The sequence below is a fragment of the Corticium candelabrum genome, chromosome 15 (assembly GCF_963422355.1).
Source record: "Corticium candelabrum chromosome 15, ooCorCand1.1, whole genome shotgun sequence".
In the NCBI taxonomy this organism is placed as follows: domain Eukaryota; kingdom Metazoa; phylum Porifera; class Homoscleromorpha; order Homosclerophorida; family Plakinidae; genus Corticium; species Corticium candelabrum.
The window spans coordinates 929103-951518 of record NC_085099.1 but is presented as its reverse complement, the minus strand read 5'-3'; the positions used below and the strand labels follow the sequence as shown (position 1 = coordinate 951518).

Below are 22416 nucleotides of genomic sequence, written 5' to 3'. Positions count from 1 at the left end.
AAAATGTAGAAACCAATCGATAGAGGTTGTTATATTGTTGTAAAGCTGCAAGCGATGATCGAAGAAAAGAGAGAAGAAAAACGACTCATGTATACTAGACCTCAATTAAAGTATCATGTGTATGTATACTTATTGTAACTACACAGCCAAACGACTAAACAACCATACATGCTTCACTGAAGCCTTTACCACATGTACACCTATACTACTGTAGTAGACAAATCACCATGAAGAAGCAGTTCCCTAACCGCTATAGACTATCATCGTTTTTAGTCTCCTTCTGTTAATTTCTCAGACACTTGATGTTTGTCTTTCTTTGCTGTTTTTGACTTTGATTTATTTCTCCGTTTGTGCTGTGGTGACTGTGTTCTTGGTTTATGCTGGTTTGCTGGTAGAACTATGGAATGACCTCCAATGTTTATGCATTCACCATCAACAGAAGCACTTGGTTTTGTATCCTTGAAAAGAAACTCCCTTTCCACAGCAAATGAATACATAAACTGCAATCAATATGAAATTGACATAATTACATTGTCATAACCTCAGAATGAGTGGAGTCACCTTCTCTTCCACCTCTTCAGCATGTTCAACATACAGCAAATCAAGATCTGACTGCCATAGCATAAACAGATAATTGTAGCACATGTACTTGTGTATCCATTCACCTTCCCACCCATTCACCTTCCCACCCATCCACCCACTGCATTACCTCCCCTCACCTGCCTGGTCACCCACCCACCTGCACACACACACACACACACACACACACACACACACACACACACACACACACACACACACACACACACACACACATGTACTTACACTAGATAGCAAGTGGTCTATTGATGAACTGACTCTTGTTGTGGGGTTTACTTTAAACTGAATGCCAATCATAGCTGTAAGCAACAACCATGTAAACACAACTTTAGCACCCAGTTTAATTCTAAATGTGACGTGACAATAAACAAAGTTATCATATGATAATTAATTTCTTCCAAATGTAAGTTTTGTTGCAATTTTCTTAAAAACAGCAAAAATTAAAAATTAGCTTTATCAACATACCTGTCAGAGGGACAACAGAAATCGGTCTCATTGATTGGTAGATACGTCGAGAAGAGAAGGAATCTCTTCTGTTGTGCTTTTCCTCCCTTTCCTCTTGATATTCATCATAATGAATCCCTGGAAGGCTTTCTGGATCTGCCACCTTGTCTTGAAAACGAGAAAATAAATCTAAACCCTCAGGAATAAGACAAACAGCAGCCGTCCCTTCATCATCTTGTTCTTGCATTTTCCCTATTTCTTCAGCTCTGGCAATGTCTTCATCTGGACGAGGTGGCACTCCATGATAGAAATATGCCTGAAATATGCTGTATTGCATCTCATCCACACCCTTCGCTGTTTCTTCATGAGTCTGAGAAGAATTATGTCCTTCTGCATGTGATGTAAGTACAGACTTCTTACTTAGACCCACAGATTGACCAATTGGCGGAGGTCTTTGTAATGCTCCTGGAATTCCACCAAATTGTACAGCAACTGTCAGTCCATTTACCTCACTAAGGATATGAAAAATACATACAGACACTATCTGTATGCCTTTAATTTGGTTCTTACCCAATGCCTACATAATGTGGAGGCAAAATCTCTTTCTTCCGAAGGTTTACAAAGATTATGTCACATACACAAGATACTATATGCTCGCGATAAGCTCTCTTGAGACAAAAGTTGACCTTTCTCAGTGACAACAAACCTCCACACAATCATCACAAAAAATTTAGAAATAAAAACAAATCACAACAGAAAACAGTCAACAGGTAAACAGACAGACAGACAAACAGACAGACCAACAAAGTGAAACAATTTTCATCCTTATTTCCCCACCATCATTTTTCGTATGGCTAACTATCTCATATCCCATAGGCACCGGATGTCCTTCAGAAAACAGCTGGAGGTCTTGTACAACATAATTCCCCTGCAAATAGTAAGAACATGGCATCACCAAGATTTGCCTATCGTATGAGTGTGAAGTTGTATCGATCATTACCGTTGGTAACGGAAATTCTCTAGTCATAACAAAAAATCGATGATCTTTTCCAAGCAACTTCTTGTCAGCTAGATCTGCAGGCAATCCACCCACAGTGGTATCAACCTATAAGCACATCAACTCACATTCATATTAATAACAAAACTCAACAATAACTTAGTCACTAATAGCACACAGCAGTTCATTGTAAAGCATATGTCAACACCATCATCTACACTATACTAGTTGACGTGCCTGCATGTTCTTGGCATGGAATTAATAAAAAATGTAAGAGAAAAACCAGAGAGATAGTTTAATTAACAGAAACTCAACTTAGATAGACCTAATCATCTATCTAGGCATGCATGCAACCCAAGTATCCATTTTCACTCTTGCAGGTCCGATTGCATGTTAAAAAGTTTCCTTACACTATATATGAATATGCATCACCTGATCAACAGGCAAATAGCTGGTACAATACAGCACAAAGTATTTAAAGTGTAGTACGTAATTGAAACCATTTCAATAGATTTCATTCAATAGGATTAAAAATTTAAGTTGATACCAAAAAATCAAGTGCCTCACTGTAGCATAAGACTCAAAGATTGGTAAGAATAAATGTAATTAAACACAAGGGACACAACAAAAAAAACATGTATCCGTTAGCCGGCTATCCAAATGACTGAGCTGCCCCGCCTATGAAACCCCAAATGCCACATCATCTCCCTCCTTTCTACGCAAAACACAAATTTTACAGCACTATGATTATATCAGTTCTATAGCCTCTCTACATTGTCCATTCTCCATATCTTGTAGGTGGTATCGCCTTTGTAGTACGCTGACTCCTTCTTGGCTGCTCTACTCCTGTGGCAACTTCAGGCGCACTCAACTCGTCTTCAGTACCATCGTCTAAGGATTCAGGCTCTGTGTCACTGCTAAATTGATCCTCTCGTTTGTTGTCTCTATTGCTGCCTGCGACATCTCTAGGCTCTAGATCTGGTTCATCTTGTACTAGCTGCTGGGTTGGTAGTTGATTTGACCGTGGGTGCAGTCTCAAGTGATCCACGTGAACCTTTTGTCTTACTCCCGTGTCTGTATACTGTACTGTATAATACCTCTCCCCCAATACTTGTACTACTCTGGCGTTTCTCCACTTTGGCATCTTTGCATGATGTACCAACACCATATCATAGGGTCTAATTGCATTTCTCTCACTCGCTATTTGGTCGTGACCTCGCTTTTGTTTTGCTTGAGCCTTTTTCACCGTTTCCTTCAAAGTCTTGATCAACACTGAGGACTTTTGTGGCGGCTTTAGTAAATCTAGTTGACATCGCAGATCTCTATTCATCAGGAGCCTTGCTGGAGAAACATTTGTAGTGCTATGGCTGGTATTTCTGTAGACTGACAAAAAATCTGTCACTACCTCTTCCAAACTTGCCTTTCCGCTCTCCATGCCTTTCTTGATTGCCCCTTTCAACGTTTTAACAAAACGTTCCGCTAGCCCGTTGCTTTGGGGATGGTAGGGAGGTACTAAGGTATGACGAATACCCTGTTTCTTACAGAAAGTTCTAAATTCTGACGACATGAATTAGGGCCCATTATCTGACACGATTTGCTTCGGAATACCAAACCTTGCAAAGATGCGACGAAGTTGAGTAATGGTTTGGCTCGCTGAAGTCGCTCCCTCAGGTAGCTGTATTACCTCAGGCCATTTTAAGAACGCATCGACCACAACAAACCACATTTTTTTGCAAAATGATCCGGCAAAATCAATGTGAATTCTTGCCCAAGGGCACTCAGGAAACTCCCATGAATGTAAGGGTACTTCTGGTGGTCTATCAGCATGCACAGCACAATTTTCACAATTTTGGGCCATACTATCTATATCTCTATCGATGCCTGGCCACCATATGAACCTCCGTGCAAGTTTCTTCATCCTCTCCATACCAACGTGTGCTTTGTGCAATTCTGATAGTAACTGCTCCCTTATTGCTTTTGGAACCACTATTCTAGGCTCTTCTGCATGTTTTAGTATGCATCCGTCACACACTGACAACTGATGCTGGCATGCAACAAAATCCAAAAGAGCTTTGGTCTTAACTGTTGAAGGCCAGCCGTCATTGACAAATTTCATAACTTGTTGAAGAGTGCGATCCTGCTTTGTATATCGTTGTAGTTGATCAAAAGAGAATTGGTCCATCTTTGATGAATTGAGATTCCATCGCGGCTATATATCTTTCTGACTGATCTTCGTATTCATTTGTCTGTTCAAAATCCTCGTCGTGTCCAACTGGGAGACGGGATAGACAGTCTGCATTCCCATGTTCAACTGATCGCCGGTATTGAATTTTATAGTCATACTGTGATAACTGGAGTGCCCAGCGAGCAAGGCGCCCACTTGTTCGGGTAGGAGTTGTCAGTTTGGTAGGATCAAAAACTGTCAGTAATGGTCGATGGTCAGTTCTGACAACAAACTTTCTACCCAGTAGGAAATGTCAAAATTTTCTAGTCCCAAATATTATGGATAATGCTTCCAATTCTATCTGAGAATAGTTTCGTTCAGCTTTTGTCAAAGACTTTGACGCATACGCCACTGGATGCTCTTCCCTTCTGTCACTTGGAACAAACATACTCCTAAGCCTTTTTCACTTGCGTCACAGGCTAGTCCCACAGGAAGAGACATATCATATTTTGCCAGTATTGGTAGAGATGTTAACTCTTGTTTCACCCTTTGAAAAGCACTTTCTTGTATTGATGACCAGTTCCGTTTTGTATCTTTCTTCAGCAGTTGATTTAGAGGTAGAGTACGGCTAAACATATGTGGAAAGAATTTTCCAAACTAATTAACCATGCCTAACAATGATCGTAACTCTGACTGGTCTTTAGGTGCTTTCATCAATTGTATTGCTTTAACTCTTTCATTTGATACTCTGATTCCTGAGCTGTCAATTATATGTCCCAAATATTGCACAGATGGTTGACAGAACGAGCATTTGTCTCTTCTAATACGGAAACCATGATGCTGTAACTTTTGAAATACCTGGGACAAATTCTGCATGTGTTCTTGCTCATCTTTTCCTGAGATAAGAATATCATCCATATAGATGCAAATTCCTCTCACGCCTTCCAAGACGTTGGCTATTGTTCTCTGGAAAATGGCAGGCGCTGAACTGATTCCAAACAGTAATCGTCTATATTTGAACAGTCCTTTGTGCGTGTTAATCACCAGCCACTTTTGACTTTCCTCGTCCACCCGTAACTGGTTGTAAGCATCCTTCAGATCAATTTTGGAGAACATTTTACCCCCAGCTAGGGAACTAAACATCTCTGCTGGTATAGGGATTGGATATTGATCAACTACCATAATCCAATTGAGGAGTTTAAAATCACCGCATATCCTGATATCACCGTTCGGTTTAACAATGTTCACTGTTGGAAGAGCACATAGAGCGATGTTAACTGGTTCTAATACACCGTTTTTCACATTCCTTTCCAATTCCTTCTCGATCTGTGTCCGAAGATGCATAGGAGGTCGCCGGAATGGAAAACCTTCAAATCCGCCTCTGGTCGCACAGAGATGCCCACAATCTCACTGCAGCAACCCAGTTCATCTGTAAATAATTCTGAGAACTGCTGTAATAGTTTCTCCACTGGTGCTGCAATCTCACTTGATTCTGTCAACATTACACCACCATGGTTTCCCATAGCTTTAAGATAGTCTATGCACACTGTCGCCATCCCAACCTTTTTCACCCAATCCATTCCCAGCAGGTTTGAGCCTTTTCCTTGTCTCACGTAGAATTGAATAGGTGCAAGGTTGTTGCAAAATCTAACCTGACCTGTCATCATGCCCTTAAATCTCATGATTCGACCCGAAGCATTTCGTAGCTGCTCCCTCTCCTTACTCAACTTGGGCTGTCCCAATTTATTCCACGCTATCTCATCCATCAAGGAAACGTCCGCTCCTGTATCAACTCTAAAAGTTAAGAAACAGTCATCCACTCGTACCTTCACTTCGAGTTTCCTTAATGTATCACGAACAGTTTCTGCACAGTAAACATTCTTTGTGACAGAGTCAATGCAATAACTTGATTCTTCATCCTCCTGAGACGAGCTTCCTTCTAAATCTACCTTCTGGGAGTTTCGAGATTGTTGTACCTTCTTTGTTCTCTAAATTACATCTCCTGGTTTAGCAACTTTGCCATGCCTAAATCCCAATGATTTTTCTTGGTTCTTCGTCGTCTTCTTCGTACATTCCCATTGATAGTGTCCTTCTTCTCCGCATTGAAAACAGACAAACCCTCGTCCGGCCTGGTGACGTTTATTGTAAGGTTTGCCTCCCTTCACATATTTTCTTCCTTGTAGATGACAAACTTTCCCTTGCGATTCTGTCGTTGCCTCACGTGTTGCCATAACACTATCTCTTGCTCCTTCCAACGTCTTAGCCAGGAGAATCACTTTATCCAATGGTTGCGTCAGTAAGTCTTCTTTCTCATACATCTTTCGTACAATAGAGTCATCTTTAAGCCCTGCCACAAAAATGTCTCTCAATCTGTCTTCGTATTCTCCTGCCTTGAATGAACAATTCGTTGCGATTCGTTTCAATCCTTCGGCGTACTCCTGTACAGCCTCTTCTTCCCGTTGAATTCGCCTATGTAATTTCACTCGTTCTACAATTGCATTGCACTCACGCTGGAAGAACATCTGACTCTTCTCAATAAGTTGTTCGACGTTGAAGTCTGTGATTTCCCTTGGCAGTACAACGTTCTCCAGACGCATACGTATACCTTCATCTAGACATTTCAGAAATAAACTTCTGTGAGTGTCTTCGGTGATATTGTAATCTGTAACAACAAAGTCCAGGTAGAACTTGAACGAATTGGTATTCCAACTCTTGAAACGCCGACACGAATCCTGACTCGCGTCTTCCTTGAACGTACCAATTGACCTGGCAAGTCTTTCAAAATCCTTGAATCCAAGAACCGGTTTCAAAGCCATCTGTTCGCAGCGTCAATTGTAGCATAAGACTCAAAGATTGGTAAGAATAAATGTAATTGAACACAAGGGACACAACAAAGAAACATGTATCCGTTAGCCGGCTATCCAAATGACTGAGCTGCCCCGCCTATGAAACCCCGGATGCCACACTCACAATACGCAATCGTAAGTTGAACATTGATTTGTCAACCTACAAATTGAAAGTAAAAGTACATGTATAAGACAGTGGGGAACACACATTTCACAAGGTCTGTGCAACAGTCGCCTGACACAAACCACAAAGACGTAGCATATATGTAACGCGAGTTCCCAAATAAATTTGTTGCAAAGATACTGTAAGATAACTAGAAACGTCAAACGATAGAGCCAGGGGACAGAAATCTTGTCTTACCAGCTTGTATCCGTAAGGACAGGCTTGCTTTTTTGATACAATGGCTACATCAGTCACAGGATCGTGCTCTGTTAGAGTACAAGCAGTCATGTCGACCAAGGAGCCTCCATCGTACTCAACTAGGCGCATTAATTGACCTTCGGTGTCCTGTCCGTCTCTAACCACGCATGCGTTAATGTATGGTATGTGTTACGGGTAGCTGTGGAGACTGCGACAAATGCTTGTTCCTATTTTCACTCTCAAGCTTAGTCACAAGATACATCCGCGTCTTGTAGCGTTGGGAAAGTACGATGGGATGCATCCGTGCCTTACAGCGGCAACGGTTGCCGGAAAAGTCGGTTGTAACGACGTTTGCCGTTTTAGCCTCGATTTCACGTCATGCTTTGCGTTTGCAGGTTCTCGTTCATAACCCACACGCTCCTCAGTTGAAAGGGAGTCGTTCCTTGGCGGCTGGGCCTGATAGCGACATCTCCTTGTTGAATATCAACCAGCAAGTGACTGCTCTCTGTGCCGGCAATTTGCTGCCTTCCGTCACGAAGAAAGACTATCTCTTTGTCGGGTCGCAGACGAATCTGTTGGCGTATGATGTGGAACGGAACTGTGATTTGTTCTATCGTGATACGCCTGATGGAGTTAATGCTCTGACTGTAGGCCGAATTGGTAGAATGCCATCACCATTGGTGGTTGCTGGAGGGAACTGCTCTCTGCTTGGGTTTGATGAAGAGGGGTCGGATGTGTTTTGGACTGTTACGGGGGATATCGTGTCTTCCTTGACTTTGGCTGATTTTGACAATGATGGTGAGCTGGAGCTCGTAGTTGGTTCAGATGACTTTGACATTAGAGTTTTCAAAGAGGCCGATATGATTGAAGAGATAACAGAAACAGAAGCGGTAACATCACTGTGTTCAATAGCATCGACTGGAAGTCGATTTGGTTATGCTTTGGCAAATGGTACTGTTGGAGTGTATGATAGAACGGCTCGGTACTGGAGAATCAAGTCAAAAAATCATGCTGTTTGCATTACATCATTCGATATCGATGCCGATGGAGTTCCCGAATTGATAACTGGCTGGTCCAATGGCAAAGTAGATGGGCGAAATAACAGGACAGGAGAGGTGGTTTTTAAAGATAATTTCTCTGCTGTGATTGCTGGGATGACCTGTGGAGATTACAGAATGGATGGAAAAGAAGAACTGATATGTTGTGCTGCTGATGGGGAGATACGAGGCTATTTGCCAACCCCAAGGCAAGGACCAAGAGCTCATCTTGGAGTTGCAGCTGCAATGAGAGAACAAGGTGGTAGTTTAGAGCAGGAGCGGATCAGGGAATTGAATCAACGGAAACAACAGCTTCTGCTGGAGCTGCAGAATTTTGAAGCAAATACGAAGGTTGCAGAAATGAATGCGATTAGTCAGGTGACTGGTCCAACTTTTCAAGCTGATGGAGTTCATGTAGGAGTCATCCCTGCAAACACACAGCTTCGTACGGCACTTACTGTTGTTGCGGCCAGTGAGAACATGCCAGCACACATTCAACTTTCTCTTGCCACATCCAATAATACAATTATAAGGTCTGTCATGGTCTTTGGTGAGGGCATATTTGAAGGAGAAAGCTATGTAGCTCATCCTCGACCATCAGCTCTGGCTAGTGATCTAACCATTCCCATAATCCCACCACGTGATATTCCAATTGATCTTCATCTCAAAGCTCTAGTTGGCCACCGAACAAGTAGTCAGTTCCATGTATTCGAGCTGACCAGGCAGTTACCACGTTTCACTCTTTATTCCCTTTCTCCGCCTGAAGCCGACATACCAACACCAAAATCTAGCGTCACTTTCCAGACAACCGAACGAGTCAGCAGAGTGATCATGTGGATCAATCAAAGTTTTTTATTAAACGATCCCCTCCAGGCTACTAGTGATCATCTAAGTGTCAGTTTCATCTGTCTAAGAACTAACGATCCACTCAAGATAGAGATGGCCAATGGGCAGATCACAATCCACACTGACAACATGGATCTAGCTGGAGACACCATCCAGGCCATGGCTGCTTTTCTTGGTATTGAAGACCTTCAGGTGACTGCAGAGTTTCCTGATGAAATGGTCAGACTTCGTGATGTCCTAGAGAAAGTGGATGAATTCCATACTTCACGACAGAAGCTGACTGCAGAGATGGCAGATCATTCAAATCTTATCCGTAGTCTAATTGTCCGAGCTGAAGATGCTCGACTAATGGGTGACATAGCTGGGATGATGACAGGTTATACTCAGCTATATGATCTCAATCGTGATTTACTCACAGGATATAAACTTCGATGTACAAATCACATGGAGCTGTTGTCTCACCTCAAGGTTGTTAACCAGTACATACAGCGAGCAGGGAGACTGAGAGTTGGCAAGTCAAAAACACAAGTCATTGCTGCATGTCGTGCTGCAATCAAGGGAAATAACATTCAAGGCTTGTTTAAAACTATTAAACTAGGATTTCCATAAGAATCACTACAGAACTTGTATTAGTTCATTTCACTGTCTTCTACTACTTTGTCATGAGTGTGTTGTGGTTGTGGTGCGACTGGTGTGTAAGTCCACTTGGGATATACCCGCTTGTATAAGTTCATACACACAGTATCTTGTGCCTTCAGTTGACCATCAAACACACATTTCATATGACCATGAGTTCCTGGACGAAATCAGTTCTATTCATCAGTACACTTGCTGAAAATAATGTGTAACATAGACATCTTACCGAGGGGCTCCTTGATGTGACCTCGCTTTCCATACTTTGTGTGAAGTTCAACTGGCTTGAACCATTGAATATCAGCTACACCACAAGGACAAGACAATTTACTGAAATGAACAGAGGGACAAAGGTTATTCTGATCAAATGGCCACCACAAGTATAACCTATTACCACTTCACTGACACACACACACACACACACACACACACACACACACACACACACACACACACACACACACACACACAAATGGATAAATCATTCATGAATGACGTCAACCTTAAGGTCAGTTGCGGAGATAGCTCCCCTGCCTCTAGAGACAGGGCCTCCATGCGCTACAATCCACCTGGAGCTTGGCCAGAGTCATCCAGGGGCACTGACTATGGTGCAGCTTTGGGACTGGACACCAAGGCCCACAAGTACCCGTCTGCTGCATGATGTTAGGGCCAAGCCAGCGGTCATGTCCACCCCAGTCAATGACCAGGTACTCATTTATACTCCTGAGTCGAGAGAAGCAATTGTGTGTAAGTTTCTTGCGTAAGGAAATTATGCCATAGCTCGCCATCACTGTGACTTGAACCTATAACCCTGCAAGGTCCCAGATGTTTTCAATCTCCAAATGCACTCTAACCAATTGACCTACAGCAACACACCACACACACACGCACGCACGCACGCACACACACACACACACACACACACACACAGTGAGTATCTGTATGGCAAGCAATTTGTAAAGAGGGTGTTGACTGTGTGACATTGGGCAAACTGAATCTGGCAAACAAGTTTGGCTAAAAGTTGCTCTATCTATGGCCAAATTATAAATGATAATTTTCATAATTGTGACCCACTGAGTGTCCAGGTTAGCCCTTGTGTATATTACACTTAGTGATGCACATGCCACTACAGGTTTTAAAACATTAATTAAAGTAATTCATCAGGTGAGTGATCTCCAGATATACTCGTACCTCTGTCAAAAAACATGTATCGGATGACAGCCGACTTCTTGTGTATCTTAAATGGATGACCAGTAAGCACAACCTTCCTGATGACCATCCTGTCAGGGTTAACTTGATATAGCGACCCTGTGGCAACAAGAGAACAATTTCCTACAAGAGAATGACGTACAGACATACCATACAGCTGTGTAATGTTATCTACATCTGTGTCAACCAGTTTTAGCATCTTCTGTGAAGAGAAGCGTCGGCATAGGAGGAAACGCGATGGGTGCAAATACAGTTGCCACACTGACAGCATCATTTTGAAGAAATCGTTCATACTGACCAAACACAGAAACGTAGAAAGCCAGTTGAATTTACACAAGAACTCTAACTTTATGTTTATCAGCTGAAGTATGCTGTGAAAAAACAGGACATGCTGAAAATCTTCTGTATCCACTGTGAAATATCAATTCATCCTGCAGCAACAGAATTACTTTCAGAAGTTTATGTAGTATTTCATTAGACAACACAACTTCATCACACAAATCAAAATAAAATGATTACCTTTGACTTTATGGGAGCAGTGTACGATGAGTGTCTCTTTATCACATAATGCAGCACGGACATCTATGAAAGTTTCTGTCAGCGGTTCTCATTACACCAAATAGGCGCACATGCCTGTTTACTTGTGCCATATCAGCAGTTGTGAACATAGTACAAAAAATTATACATGCATAAACATAAGGATTTGAGTGTGTACAAAAAATTGTGTCAGCAAGTACCATACAAGCAGAACAACAAATGAAACTTGTCATTACAAACAACATGAAAACAACATTGAATCCGACGTCAAATACCTTCTGTTCATGTTGTAGAAGACCAAAGACAGGAAGGGGCTTCGATTTGTCCAGTGATTCTAATGGGAAATGAAACTCAAGATTGATGATATCAATGGATGACTTGTAACTACTGTACCTGCCCATGAACTGGGAACATTGATGATGTGAATTGTGATATACCAACCAGGCTAGATAAAAACACTAAATTGGAAAGGTCAATTCTGTCTGTCTATCTATTTATCTGTCTCAAAAGTCTTCGTATCTGATTATCTGCCTGTTTGGAGCATTTTATTCGTTTTTATCAGCTTAAAGTTTGGTTGATGTGTTGTAACTGACTGTCTCTGCCTGTTCAGCTGTTGTTGGTCAGCATATTCCATCCTTACCAGTACAGCATCTTTCACTTCATCTTGCAAAACTCGTTTCTTTGTACAAGCAAAATTATCAAATTGAAAAATTCGAGCATAGTCGAAAGGCAGATTTTCTTTAGGATCCCATGATGATGTTCGAAAGCTTTTCAAGCCACGGTATCTATACCAAACATACAGTTTTTGCATAAAAATAGTTACCAATCAACATACAAACAACTTATTAAAACGCGTTCTTGCTGGCACATCCAGAGGAGTATCCATTTCATCGGGAAACAGCATCTCCTCTTTCTCTGCCTTTATCTTCTCCAGCCTATGTGAAAGCTTTCAAACATACACAACGACCATTCGTCATAGCAAGACTTACTGTCTTCTCTCTTCTTCTTCATCATAATTTCTGTCATAGTTCTCTTCAGTGTCTCCTGCCGTCTTATTAAGTAAAACACATCTACCATACTTTCTATACTTGAATTATTAATATCACCTCTGTAGCCATGCTCATTGTCTCATCGATATCCTGCAATTTGTAGTAATTAGTACCACAATTAGTTCTATAATAGTATGGTTGTGCCTACCTCATCATTGCTCTCTTCAGCAGGTTCAAATGGATGGTTAGAGTTCGATTCTTCCTCAGACTCTTCATTCTCAGCCTAGAGAAAGGAACATTTACAACATTAATTATTTGATTAAATGTTCAATAAACAGAAGTGCTGTCGCTTTTGCTTTGCATATATTGAGTGTTGTTTACAGGCACTGCAAAGTTTCATTCACACTCTCTCTTTATTAATGTCACAACTGCAGCTTACAGAATAAATAGAATTCACGTACCACTATTCCTAAATCAGATAATCATGTCAACATGAAGAGAAGTAAAAATTGATAATTAACATCGTCCTATTTTAGAGTGAAAATTCTGATTTCCAGTTGTGCGATCAGAAGCACCTGCCTTGAGCAGCAAATGCTATTTAAATTGACAAAAACCTACAGTACGTCAAATAATCTAAACCCTAAAACTTTCAATTACTATAAATTTTGAAAATGTGAAGTTATCTTTTTAGCTTAGCATGTTGTTTAGTTTGTTTCTTTCCCTAATTAGTACACTGCATCTTCTATCTGTATGTAAATTGTCATGACACATTCACAGCCAACCTCATCTGCACTGTCTATAATCCATGCAGCTTGATAATCAGATGTTCCCTCTGGAACTTGCTTTGTCAAAGGCCTTTCATGACGATTGGCTAAATATAAGACAATGATGTTGCAACAAGTCCATTTTCTTCCAATGTCACGCACCATCAGCATCTTTCAGTTCATCTTCGGTTGGCCAAGTTTGCTCACCTTCCATTGGATCTGGAATGACTTCACTTTGTACTGACTCCTACATACAACCAGTAAGTGAGAATAAAGTACATAGTTAAGAATGATCATAACTCGTCTGATGCTACAGACTAAAGTCTATCACAGTGGAAATGCTATTTTATGCACTACGCCATAACCAGCTTTATAGAATAGAGAAAGGTCAATGTCTTGCACACAAGAACAAAAGTATAAAATCTCAGCAATTAACACCAATTTCTCTACACATCATTCAGTCAGCTCCAAAACAACCATTATTCGATGACTACCTGAATTGTAGGATCAGCCTCTTGTAAAACCTTTATATCCTCCTCCATGCCAACATTCTCCTCCTATATGACATAATTTATTATTGCGTCGACCATCATCTAAGTGATTTCATTATACCGTCTGCATTTCTAACAGAGCTGACAAATCTGAACATCTGCTCAATGGACAGGGATCATTTGGACCATCAATACGTCTCATCTGATAGTCTCCAATGCCAGGAAGATGAACAAGTCCATTCACAGACAATGGCTTAGCACGGAGGTAACCAGACACACAAAGTGTTCCATACTCCTAAAAAGATGAGTTATAAACAGTATCGACAACCTACCATATAAACTGTCATCATGCAAGACTATACTTGATTTTCAGACTGATGCTCAAATGTGACTTGTTCAGCTAGTAAATGAGGTCGCCGATCCCTCCATGTTACATGCCTAGATCGGTGCATACTAATTAGTCTTAACAGCTTTGAGCCATCATTTGCTGTATTCAATTGCTGAATCTTCTCCTTTGGAAAGCTACAAACAGCACAGAAATTTATATACACAGTGACATGTGCAGTGTGTGTGTGTGTGTGTGTGTGTGTGTGTGTGTGTGTGTGTGTGTGTGTGTGTGTGTCTGTGTGTGTGTGTGCACGCATGCACATGTGCGTACAAGCACATACCCATGCATTCATGACTGGATTTGTGTCAATCACTGTTTCAATATTATTCCTACCGCTTTTCAATGGTCTGTTGCAGTACATTCTTAAGCCCATTTCTCTGCTTCAAAGGAACTTGATCCAAGCCCTATATTTAAGCAAATTACATGATCAACGTTAACACACCATCAATGTCCTCCAAAACAGCATTCAGAATACCTGAGCTACATGACTTGAAGAAGGTAAGCCTTGTGCAAATAAACATGTCAACAGGAGATCTCCAAACGAGTCCACAGGCTCTTTTGATACAAAATAAACAAACAGCAAAGTGTCTGCAACCTAAACAAAAAATGTTACCAATAGCTCAATTTATGACCCAAACACTCAACCACCTTCACAGCATCTAAGCAAGAGTGAAGGTCTCCATAAGGACAAATTACTAGTGTAAATCGTTGCTTCATTTTAGGACACCTGCACAGTGTATTTCTTACAATCCAATCGTAAATCACATTAAAATCGAAGACAAAGAGCTTACATTAGAGTCCTTCCAGATGGGTAGCTGTGGACAATTGAATCTTCTTCTCCAGATATCAAAAGACTGCAAACATTACTGACATCTGATACATTGACATGAAGAGGTATGACAGCCTATAACATACACAATATGCAAACGTGAATGACAAGCATGCATTACCAAAAAACAGACAATACACCTAGTCTATACATAGAGAGACGGACAAACAGACCAGCAAGCAGACAAACACTAGCAGATATAAACAAGCAGAGACAAAACCTCACAATAATGTGTGGATAGCCTCCATGACCTCCCTTGCTTCGCTTCTCCTCCATACTTAATGCCCTCTTATGTTTCCTCTGTTGTCGAATCTAACCAGGAGAATTTAACAAACAATGCATTTTTGGTTAAATTTGTACACCTGGATCGTCCTCATAAAATTAAGTTAATTCTCTTATTAGAGTGATACCTGATTTCTCCGGTCTTCCCGTCTTGTGAGTACCTTTCGTTTAGTTGTAGCTGTTTTCAATGCTACACGCCCTAAATGTGACTATTTTCAGGCCAATTTCGCAGCATTGTGTCTATCATGCAAATGTTCGCTTGCCTTTGTGTAACGACTCTGCGGCACCTTTGGATTTATGTCTTCCATGCTTGTGAGCCTTGTTCTGCTGTTTCAGCGCACCAGCACGGTGTCTCTGATCGCCCATGATGTGAACACGTACTGTACAGTACCTAGCCACGGTATCCCGGATATAGCTTGACAACTTCTGGGAGAACTACTTCTATTCAATTTTAATTAATTAATTGTAATTAGTTACTGCAAGCAGATTCGTCAGTCTCCACATACCGACCAGTGCACTGTGCTTCTATTACCTCCAACATGTTCTTTTAATTAATTTAAATCGGACCAAGTAACGTGTGTGCAGGGTACAGTAGAAAATAATGTCCTACGGGCTGGTAAGTCTGTACGCTACCATAGCAATGATTACAAACTCCCGATCAGTATCTCAGTTGTGGAAAGTTCTTAGAAATAAACCTGCAATATAAGAGACGATGATACCATAGTTGTCCTTCCCTGTGAACAATGAACACATACTTGTCCATCATCTCCCAAAACTTTAAAATTGAAGCGCGATCAAGATGTCGTTTTGTCTGTGACACCTACAGACACAATCTACAATTACTAAACATTGTTACTTTTTGAATCAAGACAAACAAACCTCAAGCACTTGAACATTCCATTTCTGTACATTTAGCTCGGTTTTGTTGCCTTCGTACTTCAAATGAAATGCTTTCACTACAAAAAAAAAAAGAATCATACAAATACAGTGTACTCAACTACACAAAGACACAAAATTCATGCCCAACAATCATTGTATAAGCTGTCAACTAACGCCATCATACTGTAAATCAAGAAATTTTCAGTAGTGATTAAATTTCGGTATGCACTGAGATTTTCATTTCAGTGTGTATTATATTTCGGTATGAACCAGTAGTACTAGCACTCATCTGCATGTCTGGAGTGTCAGCTGCAAAGGGAATACGAGGCCAATAGAGTGCTCATGTGCATACTGCACTCAATGTCTGGGCTTTTGAAATGGTTGTCGACAGCCAATCCCCGCCTGAAGGGGGAGTATCCTTGGCCCACAACGTTTGGACTAACGGATCCCAACGAGGAGACGAGCAACAACGCTGGCCCATGTGCAAGCGCAAATGCGATGATCGACAAGGACTGGAGTGAAAGTGACGACAAAAGAGGCAGTCAGAAACGTCGCGGTATGGCCACTACAACAAAGAAGAGAGAGTAAAGATGGCAAGGTATGCAGATGTGCATGGTTTGCAGGCCGCTGCCAAACATTTCTCTGCCAAACTTGGTTGAAACATTCTTTACACTACGATCCAGAGTATTCGTAACAAATACTGACGACCTGGTATCTCCAAAAACCCATCCAGTATTGTTTCATTGCCACACCATCGCCAAGGACGGCCTTCCTTGCTTCCAGCAGATGTGGATTTACAAGTTCGCAAACATCTGCTTGCCATCTGCCAGGAAGGAGGCGTAGTACAACTTTTTAAAACAAAATTTAGGTAGCGATTAAAATTAGTAATTTTGAAGCTGTACCGAATATACCAAAATTAAATCACTACCAAAAATTTCTTGATTTACAGTATTTCCTACAGCTTAACTATTGTTGATGTTGACATTGATACGTTATGATTTAGTTCTGTCATTCTCTACCATCAACGACACACATGCAATTGCTGACCTCTTGCAAAAATGTCGACTGGTGATCCATCTGTTGTCAGCCAAGGCCACCCTTTGAATTGCCAAGCAGGACCTTGAACGAACACGGCAACAACACGATCCCTGACAAACGTGCAGTTAACATCCAAACAATCCACCCCATATCGACTAAGCCTGACCATTCCGGCTGGCTAAGTTTGGTCGGATTATCTAGAACACGATACAGCACAGACCCACTGTCTTTCTTCCGTTGCACTAGCACCTCTGCTTCTCGTTTCGCTCCGGATGATTTTTTCTTATCGCTAGATAAAAACCTGCAATAGAGCAAAATGAAGAGTGGCATTCTCTACTTCAATATCAACAACACACTTGTACTCCTGAAGAAAATCTTTGACATTCAACATGTTAAGTAACGACGTGGGAGCAGCAGGAATCACAATAATCGGCGTTCGAGAATCTGTTAAATAGAAAACAAAAATTACTGGAACGTTATCAAATAAATGCAAGGTTTACACATGCTGTATTATTTATTTATTATTCATTTATTATTTATTTATTTATTTATTCATGTGTGCTCAATCAAATCAGTCTGGTTCGTAAGGTCTCTCGTAAGCACCGGAGGCAAACACTGCCTCAGAGGTACATTCTTTATTTCTTATTTATTGCCGTGCTCAACCAGATCAGTCTGGTTTGTAAAGTCTATTACAAGTACCGGAAGCAAACCCTGCTTCAGAAGTACTTAGACCATCACGGCTGTCAAGAAAGAAGACATGAATTTACAAAGGATCCGAGTAGATCCAGAAGCACTGTTTTCTGTAAGTGCTGCCAGTTGTGATGACCTGGAATAATGTTCAGCCACGGTTTTTATTATTTATTTTTATTTATTATTTATTATTTATTTATTATTTATTTATTATTTATTATTTATTTTTATTTTTATTTTTATTTTTATTTTTATTTTTTATTTCGTAGCTCAACTATTGAGAGAGTAGACTCCACGACAACTACTGAATTTACTTAGAAACGTAGACTGTTGTAATATCATATAACAACACCTTTTCCTTTCTTCTGTGGAAAATTTGATCGAGCTGTGCTTGTTCCCCCTGCAACGAAAAAAGTGGTTATGAAATGTTGCTACAATCATAATGTCAATCCTAATACAGTGCAATACAGCACATGCAAATGTATCAAGACAGTAAATCAATTGGTGAGCAAAGTGAGAGTTGATAGACAAATAAGGGAGAAATAACAAACAAACCAAGTTGACATCAATATACTGCTGCTGCAGAAATACCAGTATTTGGTCTACTGGGCCTGGAGTTGGGGCTCATTGCTCCGAGTTGAGCTGTTGTCTTTTGCTGCACTTTTTCTGCCTTTTCCTAACATGATATTATGTAAGACGTAATAACAAATGATGAAAATAACAGTGAACAGTACCGTTACAGTCTGTAGAGACAACCCGTGATACGTGCCCATAGTGTCAATACTGAACCCTTCGGTATCTGTAAAGTAAAAACAACAGTAAGTGAACAAAATAAACGACCAACTTTGATGCATTCAAATGACATTAATAGGATTAAACTATGCCTACAGGTCCTATAGTTCCTACAGTGGTGTGTGTGTGTGTGTGTGTGTGTGTGTGTGTGTGTGTGTGTGTGTGTGTGTGTGTGTGTGTGTGTGTGTGTGTGTAAAATCATAAATACAACACAATCACACACTGCATTTCTTATCAAACACCTTGAGATGTTCTGAACCTCTCCTGATCGTATCTACTGTATGATGCAGGGGCGGCATTTCTCTTCTCTTTTCCAGCATCATTCTGTATCATATTCATCACACATCACAAATACTAAACATTTCGCTCTTAAAACGTGATACCTCTGACTGCACAATTACTGGCCTTTTCCCTCCTTCTTCTCTTGCCTTGACTGATGAAAGGATTGAAAGAACGTTTCCAAATGCCTACAAAAGGCAAGATAATGCCTTTCCATGCAACCGTTCAAAGATATCTACAACCTTTCCTGAACTGTGTAGCACAGTAGACCTCGTTCTGTGTATGCGTTCACGTGTGACAATATCTCTTGTGACATCAACATCAGCAGCTAGAAATAGTCTGTCATCCTAATAAGTCAACATATAAAACTGCTATCAATATGCAACAGTTTCCTCAAAATAGAGTTGTGCAATTGGCATGTGCAGCATATCAAATAACCCCGATGCACATTACAATAACATGTTGTGCAATAAAATTACACACGACGGATGAGAACGCTGTAGCACCTTGTGCTTGCTCAACCAATATCAGTTCATCATTTCATAATCCAACACATCAAACTCTAACTATACTATGTTCTACATCCTGTCATGTCATGTAACCTCCTCCCCCCAACTACAACCCAAAAGTAATGCAACCTATCATGTGGAGTAAGCTCACTATGCCATATGCACAAAAACACATACCAGAGATTGAGTGCATCTCTTATCAGTTACTACCATAGCAAGCCCCTGTGTCATCCTTTTCAACTTCTGCACATAGTTTGCTGCAGGAAATTGAGCAAATAAAACAGTAAATGCTATTGAAATGCTTCGTAAAGTATTCTTCTCTACAGTAAGTTGTGACCATTTTAAGACCACAACAATGTGAGATTCTATTGCTGATTACAAACAGCTTCTTCAGCTATGAAGTAAGTCCCTGCCCTATTCCATCTTTTCTGACAAATTGTGCTATGCCACACTGGGACAAAAGAAAGGCGTGATAGACAAACACTCTTTAAGATTCCAACTATTTGAACATCTTTCTTTCCATATATTACCTTAAATTTATTCGTTCAGAAACGATCAATGTGACTACACATGCACGCGCACGCGTGTGCGCGCGCACACACACACACACACACACGGAATGGAATGGCAAATGGATAACAAGCTGCCGTTTAACGGTAATGCCCCCAGCCAGATGGCTAGGTTCCTGTGCACTAATGAAGAGCTATGGGCGGTGCTAAGCAATCTCCTGGAGCCTGGCCAGGTGCTTGCAGGAGCACTGACTGCAACGCCAACTGTGGTGTGGACACCCGAAGTCCCACCAGACCCCAGTGGCTGATGTACTTTGTCGCAGTCGGAGGCCTTTGTACTCATTTATTCTCCACAGTCGAGAGAGGCAATTGTGTGTTTCTTGCCCAAGGAAATTATGCCATAGCTCGCCCATCACTGTGACTTGAACATGCAACCCTGCACGGTCCTGGATGTAATCACTCCCTAAGATGACTCTCTAACCAACTGAGCTATCGCACCACACACACACACACACACACACACACACACACACACACACACACACACACACACACACACACACACACCTGTTGTGGCGGTGCAGGTCGATCTAATTCGTCATCAGCAGATTTTATAGTAGCTCTCTTCTTTGCCAAACGCATAGCCTTGATAGCCGCAATCTTCTCAGCAGAAAGAGTGTCACTTAGTGACCTAACAAACAACAAGCAATAAGAGATACTTTCGAACGTCAGGCAAGCAATATGTCCATAAATATGTAACAACTAAACCATAAGTGCACTACTCGGAGTCTCTTATTGCAAACACAATAAAAACAAAAAACATGTGACCAGTCAACCAGTTCGATAACATTTAATGTAGTTGGTCACAAAACAATTAACAGAAATACTGTATACACAATGATGACAACATCGCACAGCTGATTGTTAGTGGCTGGGCAAGTTAACACCGACCTTATTTTATCTGTAATCACTTCTGTCTGCTCTGGAGCATCAAGCTTAGCAGCAATTCTCTCCTAAGCAATCCAACATAATACGTCAACAAACAAAGCAAGACCTACCCAGAACTCTTACCTTATCTTGTCTCATTCGTTCCTCTTGTTCCTACCACGATCATAAATTAACTCCTATCTATCCGAGTGTCATACGTCAATGTGTTACCTCTAGTTTCTGTTTCTTCGCTGAGATCTCTGCTTCAGACTGTGCTGGTCGTTTGGCAGCCGTAGAAGGAGTAGCCGTTCTTTGTACACCCAACTCAAGAGGAGCACTCTTGTCAACACTGGCAGATGTGTCTGTACAAGTAGAAAGCGTCGAATAAACCATTCCATTATTGGATCAATGATCAATCTACAGCAACTTGTTTCACTGCAATTTACACACATTCGTAAGCCCCACCCCCACCCCACCCCACCCCACTACACTTCAGTTACTGTATCAGCCCAGAAGTAAAAAATATGTACACAGGCACGTTAGATACAACAAATTGAAATTATGCACTAGTTCAGCATTCTGGTCAAACGGAAACTTGACAAGTTAAATCCATAGAAAGTTTCCTCACAAGACACTGTCATAGCAATTAAATGATGACACTAGTAGAACTTTCAAGTCAAACAATAAGTTAAATTTTTCTTCATTTACTTATTCGATAATTTATTCAAGGTTAGACAGCAGAATCAGATATCAACAATGATCATACCAACTTCTCCATTCAAATAAGAAAGAACGCCCTGAACAAAAAATATTTCAACTGTTAGTAAGTCTCTAAAATGCGACGCACCCTCCTGTCTGGCAGCCTAACAACAGGTATCTTTTGAGCCTGAAGACACAGACCTGATCATAACGGATATGCTACTACTGCACTACAACATTATACTGACCACGGCCTTTTGAACGTACAAAGGATACGACAGAGTGACATTCCTCAGCAAAAATAGCAGTGATTCAACCGTATAATAGTCTTTGGGCACGCCATCTTTGCCTGTCCTTCATACAAGAGGTGTAGCTAATGCTGCTACAACAATTGAAATTCAGTTGCAAGACTTACTTGTAGATAAGGTAGTTCGTTTTGACTCCTTTGGGAAAAGTAAACTGATCAAAAATTATGTGACCATCGCTGTCAGTTATCGGCTTCTTCTGTATGTTATATTGCCGAAGAAGAGACAGAGCATCCGCCATTTTGATGTGATTGATATCACCAACGTAGTCTACTGAGCCTCGAACTTCCGAACAACAATGATGCGGAGGTTTGCTGCGTTTGCCTTGTTGTTTTGGCCAACTAAATATTACACTTGTACATTTTTTGTTCC

General features: G+C 41.0%; 6 protein-coding genes across 7 annotated transcripts; 1 reads left to right on the top strand and 5 right to left on the bottom strand.

Annotated features, from left to right (window-relative positions):
• Positions 1-92: 92 nt before the first annotated feature.
• On the bottom strand, positions 93-7532 carry LOC134191279 (uncharacterized). Of its 2 annotated transcripts, none has more exons than XM_062659877.1 (8): positions 7413-7532; positions 2045-2149; positions 1882-1972; positions 1615-1750; positions 1066-1556; positions 826-899; positions 562-612; positions 93-500 (listed from the first exon to the last, which is right to left on the bottom strand). In XM_062659877.1, the coding sequence occupies exons 1-8, from the start codon at positions 7500-7502 to the stop codon at positions 270-272; spliced, it is 1269 nt and encodes a 422-aa protein (XP_062515861.1). In that variant the 5' UTR covers positions 7503-7532; the 3' UTR covers positions 93-269. The 2 variants fall into 2 exon arrangements, with proteins under 2 accessions (XP_062515861.1, XP_062515862.1); XM_062659878.1 differs by having other exon boundaries at positions 2045-2164; positions 7413-7505.
• On the bottom strand, positions 2174-4785 carry LOC134191280 (uncharacterized protein K02A2.6-like). The gene has a single exon (XM_062659879.1). The coding sequence runs from the start codon at positions 3606-3608 to the stop codon at positions 2811-2813; it is 798 nt and encodes a 265-aa protein (XP_062515863.1). The 5' UTR covers positions 3609-4785; the 3' UTR covers positions 2174-2810.
• Positions 4593-7021, bottom strand: LOC134190760 (uncharacterized protein K02A2.6-like). Its single transcript, XM_062659270.1, has 4 exons — positions 6203-7021; positions 5573-6157; positions 4900-5531; positions 4593-4833 (listed from the first exon to the last, which is right to left on the bottom strand). Exons 1-4 carry the CDS (start codon positions 7019-7021, stop codon positions 4593-4595), a joined length of 2277 nt encoding a protein of 758 aa, XP_062515254.1.
• A 70-nt stretch (positions 7533-7602) lies between the features above and the next one.
• Positions 7603-9904, top strand: LOC134190581 (Bardet-Biedl syndrome 2 protein homolog). Its single transcript, XM_062659035.1, has 2 exons — positions 7603-7746; positions 7808-9904. Exons 1-2 carry the CDS (start codon positions 7630-7632, stop codon positions 9902-9904), a joined length of 2214 nt encoding a protein of 737 aa, XP_062515019.1. The 5' UTR covers positions 7603-7629.
• LOC134190580 (pre-rRNA-processing protein TSR1 homolog) lies at positions 9875-15807 on the bottom strand. Its single transcript, XM_062659034.1, has 25 exons — positions 15681-15807; positions 15546-15616; positions 15361-15447; positions 15098-15210; positions 14955-15033; positions 14782-14901; positions 14640-14710; positions 14281-14440; positions 14040-14213; positions 13922-13984; positions 13590-13674; positions 13446-13534; positions 12872-12946; positions 12781-12813; positions 12664-12725; positions 12517-12609; positions 12315-12459; positions 12068-12119; positions 11950-12008; positions 11657-11719; positions 11485-11568; positions 11325-11430; positions 11120-11260; positions 10158-10232; positions 9875-10091 (listed from the first exon to the last, which is right to left on the bottom strand). The coding sequence occupies exons 1-25, from the start codon at positions 15781-15783 to the stop codon at positions 9925-9927; spliced, it is 2370 nt and encodes a 789-aa protein (XP_062515018.1). The 5' UTR covers positions 15784-15807; the 3' UTR covers positions 9875-9924.
• Positions 15808-15899: 92 nt separating this feature from the next.
• LOC134190627 (parafibromin-like) lies at positions 15900-22300 on the bottom strand. Its single transcript, XM_062659086.1, has 20 exons — positions 22155-22300; positions 21988-22093; positions 21888-21926; positions 21807-21837; positions 21272-21402; positions 21185-21214; positions 21065-21126; positions 20681-20804; positions 19338-19442; positions 19200-19283; positions 19059-19140; positions 18759-18823; positions 18616-18700; positions 18377-18424; positions 17691-17778; positions 17501-17635; positions 17344-17444; positions 16297-16373; positions 16173-16237; positions 15900-16112 (listed from the first exon to the last, which is right to left on the bottom strand). The coding sequence occupies exons 1-20, from the start codon at positions 22283-22285 to the stop codon at positions 16076-16078; spliced, it is 1626 nt and encodes a 541-aa protein (XP_062515070.1). The 5' UTR covers positions 22286-22300; the 3' UTR covers positions 15900-16075.
• Positions 22301-22416: the final 116 nt, after the last annotated feature.

What these genes read in the sequence shown, in the direction of transcription:
- LOC134191280 (XM_062659879.1), bottom strand. Translation starts at nt 3,608, where the DNA reads ATGTCGTCAGAATTTAGAACTTTCTGTAAGAAACAGGGTATTCGTCAT.
- LOC134190760 (XM_062659270.1), bottom strand. Translation starts at nt 7,021, where the DNA reads ATGGCTTTGAAACCGGTTCTTGGATTCAAGGATTTTGAAAGACTTGCC. An exon ending in GACCAGAGGCGGATTTGAAG is followed by an intron (nt 5,532 to 5,572) that starts GTTTTCCATTCC and finishes CTTCGGACACAG; the next exon opens with ATCGAGAAGGAATTGGAAAG. An exon ending in ATGAAAGCACCTAAAGACCA is followed by an intron (nt 4,834 to 4,899) that starts GTCAGAGTTACG and finishes ACATATGTTTAG; the next exon opens with CCGTACTCTACCTCTAAATC.
- LOC134191279 (XM_062659877.1), bottom strand. Translation starts at nt 7,502, where the DNA reads ATGACTGCTTGTACTCTAACAGAGCACGATCCTGTGACTGATGTAGCC. An exon ending in GTCCTTACGGATACAAGCTG is followed by an intron (nt 2,150 to 7,412) that starts GTAAGACAAGAT and finishes ATGTGCTTATAG; the next exon opens with GTTGATACCACTGTGGGTGG. An exon ending in CCACATTATGTAGGCATTGG is followed by an intron (nt 1,557 to 1,614) that starts GTAAGAACCAAA and finishes TCATATCCTTAG; the next exon opens with TGAGGTAAATGGACTGACAG.
- LOC134190581 (XM_062659035.1), top strand. Translation starts at nt 7,630, where the DNA reads ATGCTTGTTCCTATTTTCACTCTCAAGCTTAGTCACAAGATACATCCG. An exon ending in CGGCAACGGTTGCCGGAAAA is followed by an intron (nt 7,747 to 7,807) that starts GTCGGTTGTAAC and finishes TTGCGTTTGCAG; the next exon opens with GTTCTCGTTCATAACCCACA.
- LOC134190580 (XM_062659034.1), bottom strand. Translation starts at nt 15,783, where the DNA reads ATGGGCGATCAGAGACACCGTGCTGGTGCGCTGAAACAGCAGAACAAG. An exon ending in TTATAGACAGTGCAGATGAG is followed by an intron (nt 12,947 to 13,445) that starts GTTGGCTGTGAA and finishes TCCTTTCTCTAG; the next exon opens with GCTGAGAATGAAGAGTCTGA. An exon ending in TTCTACAACATGAACAGAAG is followed by an intron (nt 11,720 to 11,949) that starts GTATTTGACGTC and finishes AAACTTTCATAG; the next exon opens with ATGTCCGTGCTGCATTATGT.
- LOC134190627 (XM_062659086.1), bottom strand. Translation starts at nt 22,285, where the DNA reads ATGGCGGATGCTCTGTCTCTTCTTCGGCAATATAACATACAGAAGAAG. An exon ending in TCCACAGAAGAAAGGAAAAG is followed by an intron (nt 17,779 to 18,376) that starts GTGTTGTTATAT and finishes TCTATTTAACAG; the next exon opens with ATTCTCGAACGCCGATTATT. An exon ending in TTTTGGGAGATGATGGACAA is followed by an intron (nt 16,113 to 16,172) that starts GTATGTGTTCAT and finishes CTTATATTGCAG; the next exon opens with GTTTATTTCTAAGAACTTTC.